Here is a 12,191-nt window from a genome sequence, read left to right on the forward strand (position 1 = left end):
CTAAGTAAGTACTGTGCAAGCTGGTGTACAAAAAAAAAGAAGAATATCCTCATTACCAGCACGCTCATCTATCTGCTATCGCAGCAGTGCAAGTTATTGCAGCCCTACTACCTGCTTCTCACACCATCGTTTCTCGGAAACCCTGTTTCGTTCTTCCTTATCATTGCGTTTGCGTTACGTACATTGATATCTTCTTTTGTGCTGTCGTCTCTGACACGCATGCAATTGATCCAAGGGTTTTATCCCTCTACGGAAATTGCCGTGTGGTAATACCAAGTAAGTAAGTAAGTAAATAAATAAGTGAGGGATGAGAATGGGGGATAATCCAAGTTTAAGACGCGCGTCGTGGTATCGTGAAATCATGACATGACCCGTATAAATCGCAATGGAAATCCGCATTCGTTTTATAATCTTTCGTCGGCGACATGGTAGCGATGAAAGAAGCCAGATACAGGGTTTTTAGGGGTTTCATGTTAAGCCATGTTTTGGGGGGGGGAGGGGCCTCATGTGATGTCGTAAGTCTTCGTCTTGATAGGGAGATTGTAGAATCAAATTTCCAACATTTTTTAATCAAAAAAAAAACGTGACCAGCCATGTACGTGTGTGGGTGTGTGTGTATGTGTGATGCTGCGGTTCACCTTGCTGGTAGGCAGAGCAAAGGTGGAAAACCGGGGAGGATCATTCAAGACTCGTTGCAGAAGATAAATTTTTTTATCCCCGAGACATACATTCAGGGGATAAGATGGGGGAAAAAAATGCGTTGCTGAAAACTTCAAATAGGGTGCAGACGCCCTACTCGCTGTCTGAATGCCCAGCTTCGAGTGCAGTTAATGGCGGCGGCTCACGATGCAATTTGGACCTCTTAATTCCAAAGGAAATCGAAAGCCCCAATGCACTGACAATGGTGTAGAGGATCCATGTTCCTCGCAGGGAAGTCGTGAAGCTTTTGTGTATGACTACCCTTTGCGCATCGTTGAGCTCTCTGATCTGGATACCATGGGCAATAGCTTCTCCGCCGACAAGCATACTAGCGAGATCTCCGGGAATCCCGCTGTCGACAAGCGTCTGGAACCCCGAAGACTCCCAGTGCTGGAAAACGACTTGGCCGAGAACGAGACCGATAGCTCCAGAGACCATGCGGACGAAGCCAAAAGCCGCCGTGCCGGTGGCAATGTCACATTCTTGGATGCGTGTTTGTAAGGCGATAAGCGGAGCGCCAAAGTTGGGGCCAAAACCCAGTCCAATGACGACGAGAATTCCAATGATTTTGCCGAGATCGAAGGATGCATCGAGGGTTATCAGAAGACCGACACCGAGAGTCATCAAGAAGAGTCCGGCTTGGAGCACCTCGACGAAGCGCCCCGTCTTCTCAATCAAATGACCTGATGCGAAGGAAACTATTGCGAGAGGTACTGCAACAGCGAGCATGAGTATTCCGGTGACTGTTGGAGTCCTCTCGAGAACAATCTGGAAATACAGCGGCACAAAGTATGCGACTGAGTTGAAGACCAAGGCATCGCATGCGCAGACACCCAGTGCACTGAGGTTGCTGACGTCCTTGAATATGCGCAGAGGCATGATGGGGCTGCCGTCACGCTTGTCCTCCCACCATTGCGAGAAGGGAAAGGCGATGAATATGAAGGCCCCGATGACGATGAGTGAAATGACCAGCGGCCTGCCATAGGAGCTCCCGCTACCAACCTGCAGCCCAACAAGCAGCAGAAAAGTAGCCGTGATGATCGTGATTGTACCAAGCCAATCGATATGACCAAGGCCTTGGAGGAGCGGTGTTCTGGGATCACGGAGGTCGAGAGTGAAGTAGAGCACAACAATGGAAAAAGTAACAATGGGTATGTTGATGTAAAAACACCACTGCCACTTGAGCTCCTGGGCAAAGACACCGCCGAGCACAGGACCCAGAGCAGAGGCGAGTGCCCACGACGCCCCGACCATGCCCATGTAGAAGGAGCGATCTCGAATCGAGAACAGGTCGCTGACACAAACGTGCACTAGCACCACGACGCCACCACCACCGAGGCCCTGTATCGATCGCCCTGTAATGAGCATGGGGGCACTGATGCTCACTGCGCAGACAATGCTTCCGCCTAGGAAAACAACATTGGCCGCTAGCAGAACGGACTTTCTTCCAAAGATGTCGGATAACTTCCCCCAGAAGGGTATCGATGCGGCGTTGGTGAGAAGGTATGCAGATCCGGTCCATGCGTAGAGCGAGTCGGGTATTCGGAAAGACTGCGAGATGGTCGGCAGGGCGGTGGGTATGATGACTGTGTCGAGAGCTACCAGGAAGATGGAAAGGTTGAGAGCGATGAATGCCACTAGTATACGGAATGGCAGCGGAGTGCGGCTCCTTGGTCCCTTGTCTTCTACTGATGAGGTCGATGTGGCCGTCGGTCCCTCTTTATCCTCTTTTTCGTCGATGTTGGGCAGTTTCCATGGCACGGGTGCTGTCTGGATTGTACTTGAAGAGTCTTTCTGTGTACCGCTCGCATGCTCGGGTTGCGGTGTGACTGCCGGGGCGTCGGTCGGACCAGAATCAAGGGCAGATATCTCAACCATGATGGTGAGTGCTCAGGTCGGTGGCGTAGAAGTTACCCTGTTCTGTTACGCGCTCGTCGCGTGCGAGCGGCTTGCGTATTTGTAGTCGCTCAAAATAGCCCTTGTAACTAGCTAGGTTCCGTTTTCAAAGCCACCGCATATCATGATCCAGACAAGACACCAACGAGGGTCATCCCGAACCCAGGACCCTGCGTAGCCGCGCATCATGCGTCTCCGTCCGCCCTCGATAAGAGTCCTGACTGCAGGCGGATTAGTGTGGTACAACTGACGAGTAGTATCGACTGCGGATCACTGAAAGACGTCCGTTTGAGAGGACTAGAGCTAGTGCGCGTCAACCGCTTGAACACATGCGGAATTCCATGGCCCAGCGCTTTTAAATAATGCCAGCCCTCTCACAGTTCATGCAGTAGCGGTGACACAGAAATTGATTGCCGGAAACATGTACCCTGAAGCCTCTAGCGTTTCTTGTTGCGCCCCGGTGCTTGTTATTTGACGCCCACTAACTTGGCATTCGGCTTGTTCTCAGCCTCCCAAACATGATTCTTTGTCCAGCGTCGCGTTTGGATGCCGACCTATTGCAGCGTACGTCCAGGCCAGGTATACGACGAAAATATCACATTCTGGCAATGGTACCCAGGTATATGTCTTTGTATATACCTTCGTCAAGCCAATCCGAGCGCATGGTGGCTTGCTGTGCGATGAGAAAGGAACTGGGTGGTCTGCTCCAAGCCCACAATTTCTTGCACGATGTAACAGCGAATATGCACAACTTTGCGAGGTATCCCAGACTGTGCTGAACATATTTCTGTATACAAGCAACCTATTGGAGCCAAGAAATTTAGGTCTTGCAGTGACTAGCGCGGCAATTGGGTAAAGCTGACCAGGTAAGATGTGTCGCTGTTAGTCGATCGTTGCGGCTGAATGCCCTCGCTCAGAGTCGTTTGACAAGAGAGGTGTACACTGCAAAGCGCAAATCTGTTCCTCAAACAGCTAGAATCATGATGGAAACCGCCGGTTATGCGGTTCCCGTTCGCGGGCGCCGGTCGTTCGCAGCTTGTGCCTAACGAACGAGGTTTTGTTAGCACGTTCGTCATCCAAGCTGGCCATGAATAGCGACTCAAGTTTCGTGCACCTTTGGCATAACCTTTGTGCATACAAATTGCTGTCCAGGTCCTACTGCATTGCCCCAGGCCCAGATACCGTGCTTATTACAGAAGGAAAGGCTTTTAAGCGATGCTCACCGACACCTCGAACACGAGGGTTGGCGACCGAATGCAGCGCAAAGTAATACTCGACAACCCCACAAGGGCGTTCCCCTTGGTATAGGCAGCCCGAAGACGGTCCGCGCCGCTACCAATGACCGGGGCCGAGGTGGAGTTTGGGTGTAGCTGCAGAATCTGTATCTCTGATCTTCCCTATGTACACCCTTATGGGTGCATGGGCTTTGCAATAGGGAGCAGCAAGTAAGGCGGGAATGTTGAGTGGGCACGTGCACCAGATACCGTTGTTCTTTCAGCCAGACCGTAGATCTTGAGTTCGACCAGAAGCGTGGCAGAAGCAAACCTATCCTTTGACGTCGGCAGCTAGTGAGGGTTGACGCACCGATGTTGCGAGAGAGTGCTAGATGTCTGGTCCTCACGGGGTAGCGGACGTTTGTTGTATGGGGCTGCATGCACTTGTCCGCAGGCCAGCAAGTACATGTCGCGTCCCCCGCAACTAGTATCGAGACTTGTGTCTAATCTGTGCATCACGGCCACTCGGTCGTTCCCCGGCCACGTACTTGGTGGCGTAGACCTCGCGGCTGCATGTGGTGCAAAGTGGAGACCAGTCGGAATTGGACACCGAGGGGAAGAGTCTGTCCCACGGTAGGGATACTCGAGGCATGGCAACTGTCCTACGTGTAGGCGATGAGCAGGATTAAGGTAATCTCCTATTCTCTGCAATGACCCGCCGTTGCTATGCCCCCTTGTTTCTCCCACAGGACATGATCGGCATCTGTCCAGTCGAAGCGGAATGGCCTGTCTTTGTTGTTTTTGTGCGTGTGTATGTAGCGCTGCGCGGAGCATCCGCTGCGCATTAGGGTCCGGCGGCAGACAATGTGCATGAGAGCGACAGGGTGAGATTGGGTGGAGGTCGGGTGGAGACTGAGCTAGAGCTATGGAGGTGCGGCAATACTTAGTTAGCTAAAAGAGAGACCGGGGAATCTGCGGCCCGACCGCTGCCAACCTATCACGCAGCTATGAAGCCACCTGATGCTCATCACCACCAGCCCACCGCCCGCCCACCTCATTTGCCGTGTTCATGAGAAAAGAAACCTAAAGAACAAAACACATACGATCTTCGAAGCCGGATAAAATTGTCTCCAACCACACTGTCAAAAGCTGCAAGGCGCATGTCTACGGATTTCGGCCCCAAAAGGCGCAGGAATCTGCTATTGCACCACGGCATCTGCCCCCCACCCCCACCCCCTAGCAACCCTTTCTATCCACGCTCACCCCCTTGGCAAGCTACGTTTCCAGGATTTTTTTTTCTTTTTGCTAGTATGCGATTACAAAACACGCAGCTTAGTACGCAGCCCTGGGGATTACACATCCACATCTACGAGTTTAGTTGCCTCGGCCGGCATGACCCGCTGCCGCTATGCCGCTTTGAACGGCATGTGGTCACGTGCAGCTTACGACGAAGCAGCCATCACGACATGCAAGATGCGTGCAATAGGTGGTTACCCGCGGTGCTGAGTAATTGGGTATAATCAGTATGAAGCGGTTTCAGGATGCAGCGGCCGATGCAGCAAGCTGGAATGAATGGTGTGTTTACATGCAAGACTAATCAATCGTTCAGTGCCGGCTTGGTGGAAGGGTTCTTGAAATACTTTTTGAATAGTATATATATATATCTAAGGAGACGAGAGCTATGAAGAGAGAATGATATCTCGTCTCCATACTGACGCTCACACAACTATACCGGCACTCACACAATTGCCTTTCAGGGCCCTTAATTACCCAAGCAAACCAAACAACAGACATTCAGAACAAGTTCAACATCCACCCCCCCCCCTCCCTCCACCATGGCCCCCTCGATCCAGAAAGTCGCCATCCTAGGCGCCACCGGCTCCGTCGGTTCACCCATTCTCTCCGCGCTGCTCGCAGAACCCAGCTTCAGCGTAACCATCATAACGCGGACGAACTCGTCAGCGAGCTTCCCAGCAGGGGTGCCCGTGAAAAAGATCTCCGACGCCTTCACCCTCTCAGAACTGACGTCCGTGTTCCGGGGCCACGATGCCGTCGTCGTGGCGCTCTCGACCGCACCAGTAACAGCAGGCGGAGGAAAAGACGGACTCGCATTCCGGTTAATCGACGCGGCCCTCGCTGCGGGAATCAAACGCTTTATCCCCAGCGAATTCGGCGCTAACAACCTCGATGCACGCGCCCGCGCCCTCGTCCCTACCTACGACATCAAAAGCAACATGCTGGCGTACCTGCAGCGCGTCTGCGCCTCGAGCAACGGGTCCATGACCTGGAGCAGCATCTGCTGCGGCAGCTGGCTGGACTGGGCACTGGATCCAACGAAATCCGGGAATTTCCTCGGCATCGACGTGAAGAACCGGAGTGCTACCATCTTTGATTCTGGCGCCACCCGCTTTGCTATTACCACGAGTACCAACACGGGGCTGGCGGTTGCCAAGGTGCTGCTGAACGACGACATGACGGCCAACAAGCAGATTTTCCTCTGCGACTTTCTGGCGTGCACGAATGAGATTGTTGCTGCGCTGGAGCAACACACTGGAGAAGAGTTTCGTGTGCAGAACAAGGATAGTAAGGCGGAAATCAAGGCGCTGCGTGCCAGGTACGATGCCGGAGATGCGAATGCGACGTATCCGCTGCTGGCGCTGACTTTCGGTGCTGATGTCGATGTTGGATATGATTTCCCCGCTGAGCAGGAGGTGTGGAATGAGAAGCTGGGACTGCCCAAGGCGGCGCTGGGTGAGGTTGTCAAGGAGGCGGTGGAGCTGGCGACGAGGTCTTAGGGGTGTGGTGGCTGAGAAATGAGATGAGTCTAGTAGAATGCAAGAAAAATATTCTCTGCTGACCTTCATAATACTCGTGCTTTACAGTCTTTGTCAGTAATTTCAGGGTAGGTGATATAGTCGTGACAGTGATACTAAATAGGGGCTTTACGATATGTGAAAAGTCATATTGAGCTACAAGAGAATCAATCCACTTGCCTATCCATCAGAATATGTATACCAAGACTATCAACTATATGCGACACTACAGTTTACTTACTATGTTTTTCCATAATCCTGAAAGATCAAACTCGAGGTCCTTTCCACAAAACATGTTAATGTGGTGCTCAAACTCCATAGTAAAAACGCATTGCTGAGAAAAAGAGCACAAACTGGCTCAATGTACAGTAACAGCACAAGCCGACAGATATTCCTCAACGCCATCCGACAAATACCGACACGTCTAACCAAAACGCCCTAGTTCCCCATTCCAACACAAAAGAGAAGGAATTATCCCTACTCAAGCAGGCTTCGGCGCCGCAGGGCTCTTGGGCGGCGTACTCGTATTCACCGAGTCGGCTCTCTTCCTCGGCGCCCCCGCCGGTACCAGAGGCCCACTGTCATACTCGTACCACACGCCCTTGATCTTCTTGTTGAGCTTGCGTGGCCCGGGACTAATCCTACTCGCAATTGTGCTGGCAGAAATGGAAGATGTCGAGTGATTGCTCGCCGTGTCTGAAATGCCGGCTGCGGTACCATGACTCAAGAGGTCAATGCTGTGCATCATTCCGTGACATGTCTGCGAGAGCTCAGCTTGGTTCTTGGATAGCGTTTGGAGTTGTGCCGCTGTTGTTTCAAGAATATCCCGTGTTTGTTCTTGTGCTGTGAGTGTGCGTTCTTGAGACAGTCTGCTTTGTTCTTGTGTCTTGAAGTTCGAATTCGCAAGAGCGATGTAGTGTGAGGCGTTCTGGTCGACGAGGGCTTGGAGCTTGGCTTGCGACTCGGAAATGGCTTTGATCTGGATGCTGTTGGTCTCATTGATTTCCTGCATGGCTTGCAGGCCCATTGATTGCGCGACAGAAAGTGCATGGACCTGGTCTGCGTTACTTTCCACGACACTTGTCAGTCGTTTCAAGCTCTCTGTCAGGCTTTCAATGGCGGATGTGCTTGTTTTCTCCTCTGCCGACGGCGGCGCAATAGCAGGCATTCCGTTGGCATACTGCAGTGGCAAGACAATTGGTGGGCACGCAGGGCTATCTTGCGAGGTGTGGAACCATCTATTTCGTAGCTCAAAAAACTTGAGGTCGTCTTTTATGAGCTCCATGTCCTCGCTTCGCATAACCAAGAATTGTGGGCTCGGGCGCGCACACGACGGGTAATGCTGCTGCACAAGGCTCCACCATTGCGAACACACGGCAGCCGAGGCGAATGTGAGAATGTATGGCGGAGAGGAGGGACAGTCGCTCTATTTGATGTCAGTATACGTCCCCGCATAGAGTGCCGCACCTGATGGCTTACTCGCAGTGCATAGGCGTAGAAAAGAGTACCACCCTCGTCGACGTCCAAGCCTTTGTCTTCGGCTGGGTAGTTTCCACTTCGCTTGCGCGGCGACATTGTCCCCGTGAGCAATGGACTTTCAGTGTTCATCATCAATCCCGCTGCGAGCGAGAGACTGGGTCTCTTGCGGCCATGGTGCGATCTTCGGTCTGGCGACGTTGTACGGCGGCTGTGTATGCGCTTCTCGAAATTTGATGTGGTTGTTGCCTCGAACAGGGACTTTGTCGAGTCCATGAGGGCTGTAAAGTCAGGCATGCTCTGTGGTCGCGACATGTCTGGGGCTGGTGGTTGAAGTTCGGTGTCGGTGTCGGGAATGTAGTGGCAGCAGAAGCTATCGTCAAAATTATTAGCCAGATGACACCTGAACGACATGCAGCCTCACGACTTGTCGACGTATTGGTTGCTAAAGATAACAATCGAAACCCGCTGTGGCCAGGGCAAGGGTGTGTGGCGACGGGTGGCACTGTGTGAGAGTTGCGGGAACTGGATCTCATCCTGGTCGATGACCTCACAGCACTAGGAGGCTGCTGGGATGCGCATAAACCATTGCCATGATGGGTTTTGCCCTAGCGGGCGGCGGCATGTCAGTCTGCAATGTGTATTGTGATCCAGCAGTGGCGCATGAGAAAGCAATTGCATCTGCGTCTGTGTCAAGGGCCGCCTCGTTCTCAACGCAAGCCAGCACCGGTGCAGCTGTTGGCCAGTCCACGGTACCCGTCTCATGGATGGATGGATGGGCGAATGCAGGGGGCGCCACATTGGATACCCGGCTCCAGGGGCGCACCAAAGGCGGCGGCGGTGATACGCCAGGCTGCGGAGGCGTGTTGTTTGGGAAGGTTGCGTGTCGATGCACATGGTCGGCGCGATAGGGATTGGATCCATGGGTGGTGGGTGGAGTGGAGCTGGAGGCGGGGAATCATCAGAGAGCGCACGTACCTGACGCCTTCACAAGGGCCCTGGGCTATAACACGATTTCTGCGCTCCGCAAAGCAGAGCAAAGCCTGGGACAAAGTCACAGATACCTTTTGCCGGCGTTGCGCTGTTGAACGACGGCGGCGGCGGGGTGGGTCTTGTTTGCTTCTGCTCCAGCAAAGCCAGCCCCCCAAACGCCGCCCCTGATTGGGCAATGCTGTGGCCGTGTGCTGCTGCTGCTGCTGCGGCGTCGCCGATTTCTCCCTGCAGTCTGCGTTATCGGTTTCGAAAAGCAACGTAGGCCCTCGGCACTGTTGTGTGATCAGCGCCAATAGATCCACACAATCACAGCGCCTTGGTGCCACGAGGGACTGCATGACGAACGAACGTTTAGCTGTATGCAAATACCCATTCCGTATAGAAAGAGAGCGGCAACACGTCCGATGCCACCAGACCAGCAACCCCCACGTGCTATCCTATATGTCGTGTATGCATCCGTAAATGTAACCCGCCCCTGGCCAATCAACCAAGCATCCCGGTCCAGAACAGTCGTTCAATTGACAAGGATACCTCTCATATCGCTTCAACCCAGCATGCCACCCGCCATCCCTACCTTGATGCGAACGCGCGGCAGGACCCTTCACTTGGCACATGTCTGCTCAACCCCAACCCTAACATCAAAGTACTCCATGTGCCCAAAGCCTCGCTGAGCCAGCCAGTCCACGGGCTGCTTCGGAATCATGGACTCGAAATCCGTCATCCACGCTTCGGCTGCTTCCTTCTTGAAGATCAAATGGATATATGGCTTGAGCACGATAGGGAACGCGGCCAGCTGGGGAGTCGCCATGGCACCAGTCTGCACGAAAAGAGTCGATGTAGAAGCACTCAAAATCATAGACGGATTGCGATGGATGCGGACCGACGCAAGAGAACGGCTGCGCAGGATTTTACGCCAGAGGTTGTTCATGGCACCGCAAGATCGATTCCTGAGGACCCGGCGGCCAAAGAGGCGGTAGCTGTGCCAAGTCAGCAAGAGTTCGCAGCCTGTATGTCGAGAGCCTTACAGATCCTTTGCCTCTCCATCAATCTCTGCGTGATAGTCTTCCTTCATGTAGCGACCAAACCCCGCTTCCATCTTGATGCTGTTTGCCCAAATCTCAAGCAACGGCAGCAATTCAGTACCTTCAGAGCGGCGCTCCAACTTGGTTGGCACATCGCTGACTGCGATTGTCAGATTGCCAACAAACGGCATGTCGCACTTGCGCCTCTCTGATGCAGCCAGCTTCGCAATCTCAATAGGCGCAGAGGGATAGAAGATCTCGAGATAGGGGAGAATCGCAGTCAAGTCCAATCCAATCTCCTGCTTGGCCATGTAGATCGGGCGGTACTCATACCTAAGCTGCCGGCAAACCTGAGTCAAGCCCCAGAATGGACGGTTGGTCTCGCGAGGGAAGTTCCTGGGCGTGGGGTTGGTCTTTCCGGAATCACGACCGTCGCTACAGGCATTCGAGATATCCTTGTCATACTCTTGTTCAGCGATATCTGAAGGCAGAGTACGCACACGATCCGCACGCGTGCGAGGACGCAGAGAGGCGATACGCGGCCGATGGACAAGGAGAGCTTGTTTGGGCTCCTCCTGCGTATGCATGTAGATCTGGTTGCGGATTTCTGCTCACAATCAGCTCTGGCTTCATCTGCTGTACCAAATTCGTACCTCCAGGAAGGTCCATGAAACGGAAGGCCTTGGGGCGTGTACGACCGCCAGCCTTCTGGACACCTGCGCCGGTGCGCGCATTGGACTTGCGAATGTTTTTGTGGCCAGCCACCTTGCGCTCAGGAGCTGGATCCATAGCAAGAGCTTCAGTGTATGGGGGCAGTGCATTTGGAGAGGGTGGAACAGTCGCATGTTCGGAACGTGAGATCATATTGAAGTTGTCACCCGCGAAGCTACTGCTGGAAGTGGGAGTAGCAGGAGGCCGAGCTGATGAATCTCGCTGCTTCATGGTGGAGGCACGAAGTGGAGGAGTACTTGGGCGAATGGGTCTGGTCATGTCAGTAGAGTTCGTCTCAGCCTCAGTGGTGATCTCATTCAACGACACCACTGTCGCGGATGAGGTAGAGGACTTACGCCATCTTGCTGTGCTTGCTTCCAGTCGATGCCGTTCGATCAGAAGGTCCGGTGGACTGTGCCGTGTAGTCGTCGAGTTGGTTGCGGATGGAGCAGCCCAAAGTTCGAGCGAGGTTATATCTTGAAGGGGGTGCTGATGAACGACGAGTACACAGATAACTAACGGTGACTGAGGAATCTACACGACCCCACAGTCACTTTAACCGTGAACTCAAGGTAAGAGACGCATGGCTTCGATCGCCTTTAGATCAGTTTCTGATGCTGGTGTTGTAGGTGACGAATCCGCGGCATCCAGGTGGACTGAGGTGGCTCTTTGCGGTGTTTTTTGCGGTTTTTGTTAGAGTAGCAGGTGCAGGTGGGCCTAGGCACCGCGATGTGACTGCGCGCTGCATATTTGATACACGCATCCTTGGAAAATTCGGAGTGCGACAATCAAGACGTTGTGTGAGTGAGATAAGAAGTGGGGCAGATTTTGAGTTGTTTTCTGGTGGTAAAGGTGAGTAGTCACCGCTGAAGGTTGCGGGGAGTAGTGAGAGTGATGATGGCGCCGAGACCCTGCTACGTAATCCGTGTATGGAAGGCGCTTGTGCGATACCTAGGCGCACATCCAAACATCGCTTACTGGAGGGAATTCAACACCCTTAAGTTGTCTTTGATGCTTGCAGTGTCTCATCAGCCGCTAGAGGTTTTGATAAGCGATTGTGAGATGCAAGGTTGAGGAAGGCGGATGTGAGTGGTATTGACGTTATCACGTGGTCCTTCGTTCACTAACCTCTATCGTAGCGCCCTGATATATCATTCTACATGCTCTATTAGCGTGGTAAGGCTTTAGCCAGACAATGACCTATTTCTAAACAGCATTTATACAGACACTAGTATAATAGCAGATGAGACCTCGTTTCAACTTACGAATAAACCCCATTTTTCAATACAAGCTACATAGCCAAAGACAAAAAACACCAACTTCGAGTTTTCTGGAAACCGCTAGGAAAGCACGCTATCTAGGAGAAC

At 52.9% G+C, this 12,191-nt stretch overlaps 4 protein-coding genes across 4 annotated transcripts; 1 reads left to right on the forward strand and 3 right to left on the reverse strand.

Moving 5' to 3' along the window:
* Window positions 1-792: 792 nt before the first annotated feature.
* SETTUDRAFT_161096 (uncharacterized protein) lies at window positions 793-2,577 on the reverse strand (the record flags this gene model as incomplete). Its single annotated transcript, XM_008026594.1, has 2 exons — window positions 793-2,384; window positions 2,481-2,577. 2 exons carry the CDS (start codon window positions 2,575-2,577, stop codon window positions 793-795), a joined length of 1,689 nt encoding a protein of 562 aa, XP_008024785.1.
* Window positions 2,578-5,644: 3,067 nt separating this feature from the next.
* On the forward strand, window positions 5,645-6,624 carry SETTUDRAFT_150548 (uncharacterized protein; the record flags this gene model as incomplete). The annotated part of the gene is made up of 1 exon (XM_008026595.1): window positions 5,645-6,624. The coding sequence occupies one exon, from the start codon at window positions 5,645-5,647 to the stop codon at window positions 6,602-6,604; it is 960 nt and encodes a 319-aa protein (XP_008024786.1). The 3' UTR covers window positions 6,605-6,624.
* A 178-nt stretch (window positions 6,625-6,802) lies between these two features.
* SETTUDRAFT_168983 (uncharacterized protein) lies at window positions 6,803-8,841 on the reverse strand. Its single transcript, XM_008026596.1, has 2 exons — window positions 8,102-8,841; window positions 6,803-8,048 (listed from the first exon to the last, which is right to left on the reverse strand). Exons 1-2 carry the CDS (start codon window positions 8,510-8,512, stop codon window positions 7,104-7,106), a joined length of 1,356 nt encoding a protein of 451 aa, XP_008024787.1. The 5' UTR covers window positions 8,513-8,841; the 3' UTR covers window positions 6,803-7,103.
* Window positions 8,842-9,536: 695 nt separating this feature from the next.
* On the reverse strand, window positions 9,537-11,618 carry SETTUDRAFT_168984 (uncharacterized protein). Its single transcript, XM_008026597.1, has 4 exons — window positions 11,181-11,618; window positions 10,767-11,095; window positions 10,117-10,720; window positions 9,537-10,068 (listed from the first exon to the last, which is right to left on the reverse strand). The coding sequence occupies exons 1-4, from the start codon at window positions 11,183-11,185 to the stop codon at window positions 9,693-9,695; spliced, it is 1,314 nt and encodes a 437-aa protein (XP_008024788.1). The 5' UTR covers window positions 11,186-11,618; the 3' UTR covers window positions 9,537-9,692.
* Window positions 11,619-12,191: the final 573 nt, after the last annotated feature.

The sequence above is a fragment of the Exserohilum turcica genome (assembly GCF_000359705.1).
Source record: "Exserohilum turcica Et28A unplaced genomic scaffold SETTUscaffold_19, whole genome shotgun sequence".
Taxonomy (NCBI): domain Eukaryota; kingdom Fungi; phylum Ascomycota; class Dothideomycetes; order Pleosporales; family Pleosporaceae; genus Exserohilum; species Exserohilum turcicum.

Excerpts from the sequence above, each read along its gene's own strand:
- SETTUDRAFT_168983 (XM_008026596.1), bottom strand. The coding sequence starts at position 8,512 with ATGTCGTTCAGGTGTCATCTGGCTAATAATTTTGACGATAGCTTCTGC. Across the intron at positions 8,049-8,101 it reads TCTACGCCTATGCACTGCGA|AGCGACTGTCCCTCCTCTCC; the intron begins GTAAGCCATCAG and ends GACATCAAATAG.
- SETTUDRAFT_168984 (XM_008026597.1), bottom strand. Across the intron at positions 10,721-10,766 it reads TTTCATGGACCTTCCTGGAG|AAATCCGCAACCAGATCTAC; the intron begins GTACGAATTTGG and ends GATTGTGAGCAG. Across the intron at positions 10,069-10,116 it reads GATGGAGAGGCAAAGGATCT|CTACCGCCTCTTTGGCCGCC; the intron begins GTAAGGCTCTCG and ends GACTTGGCACAG.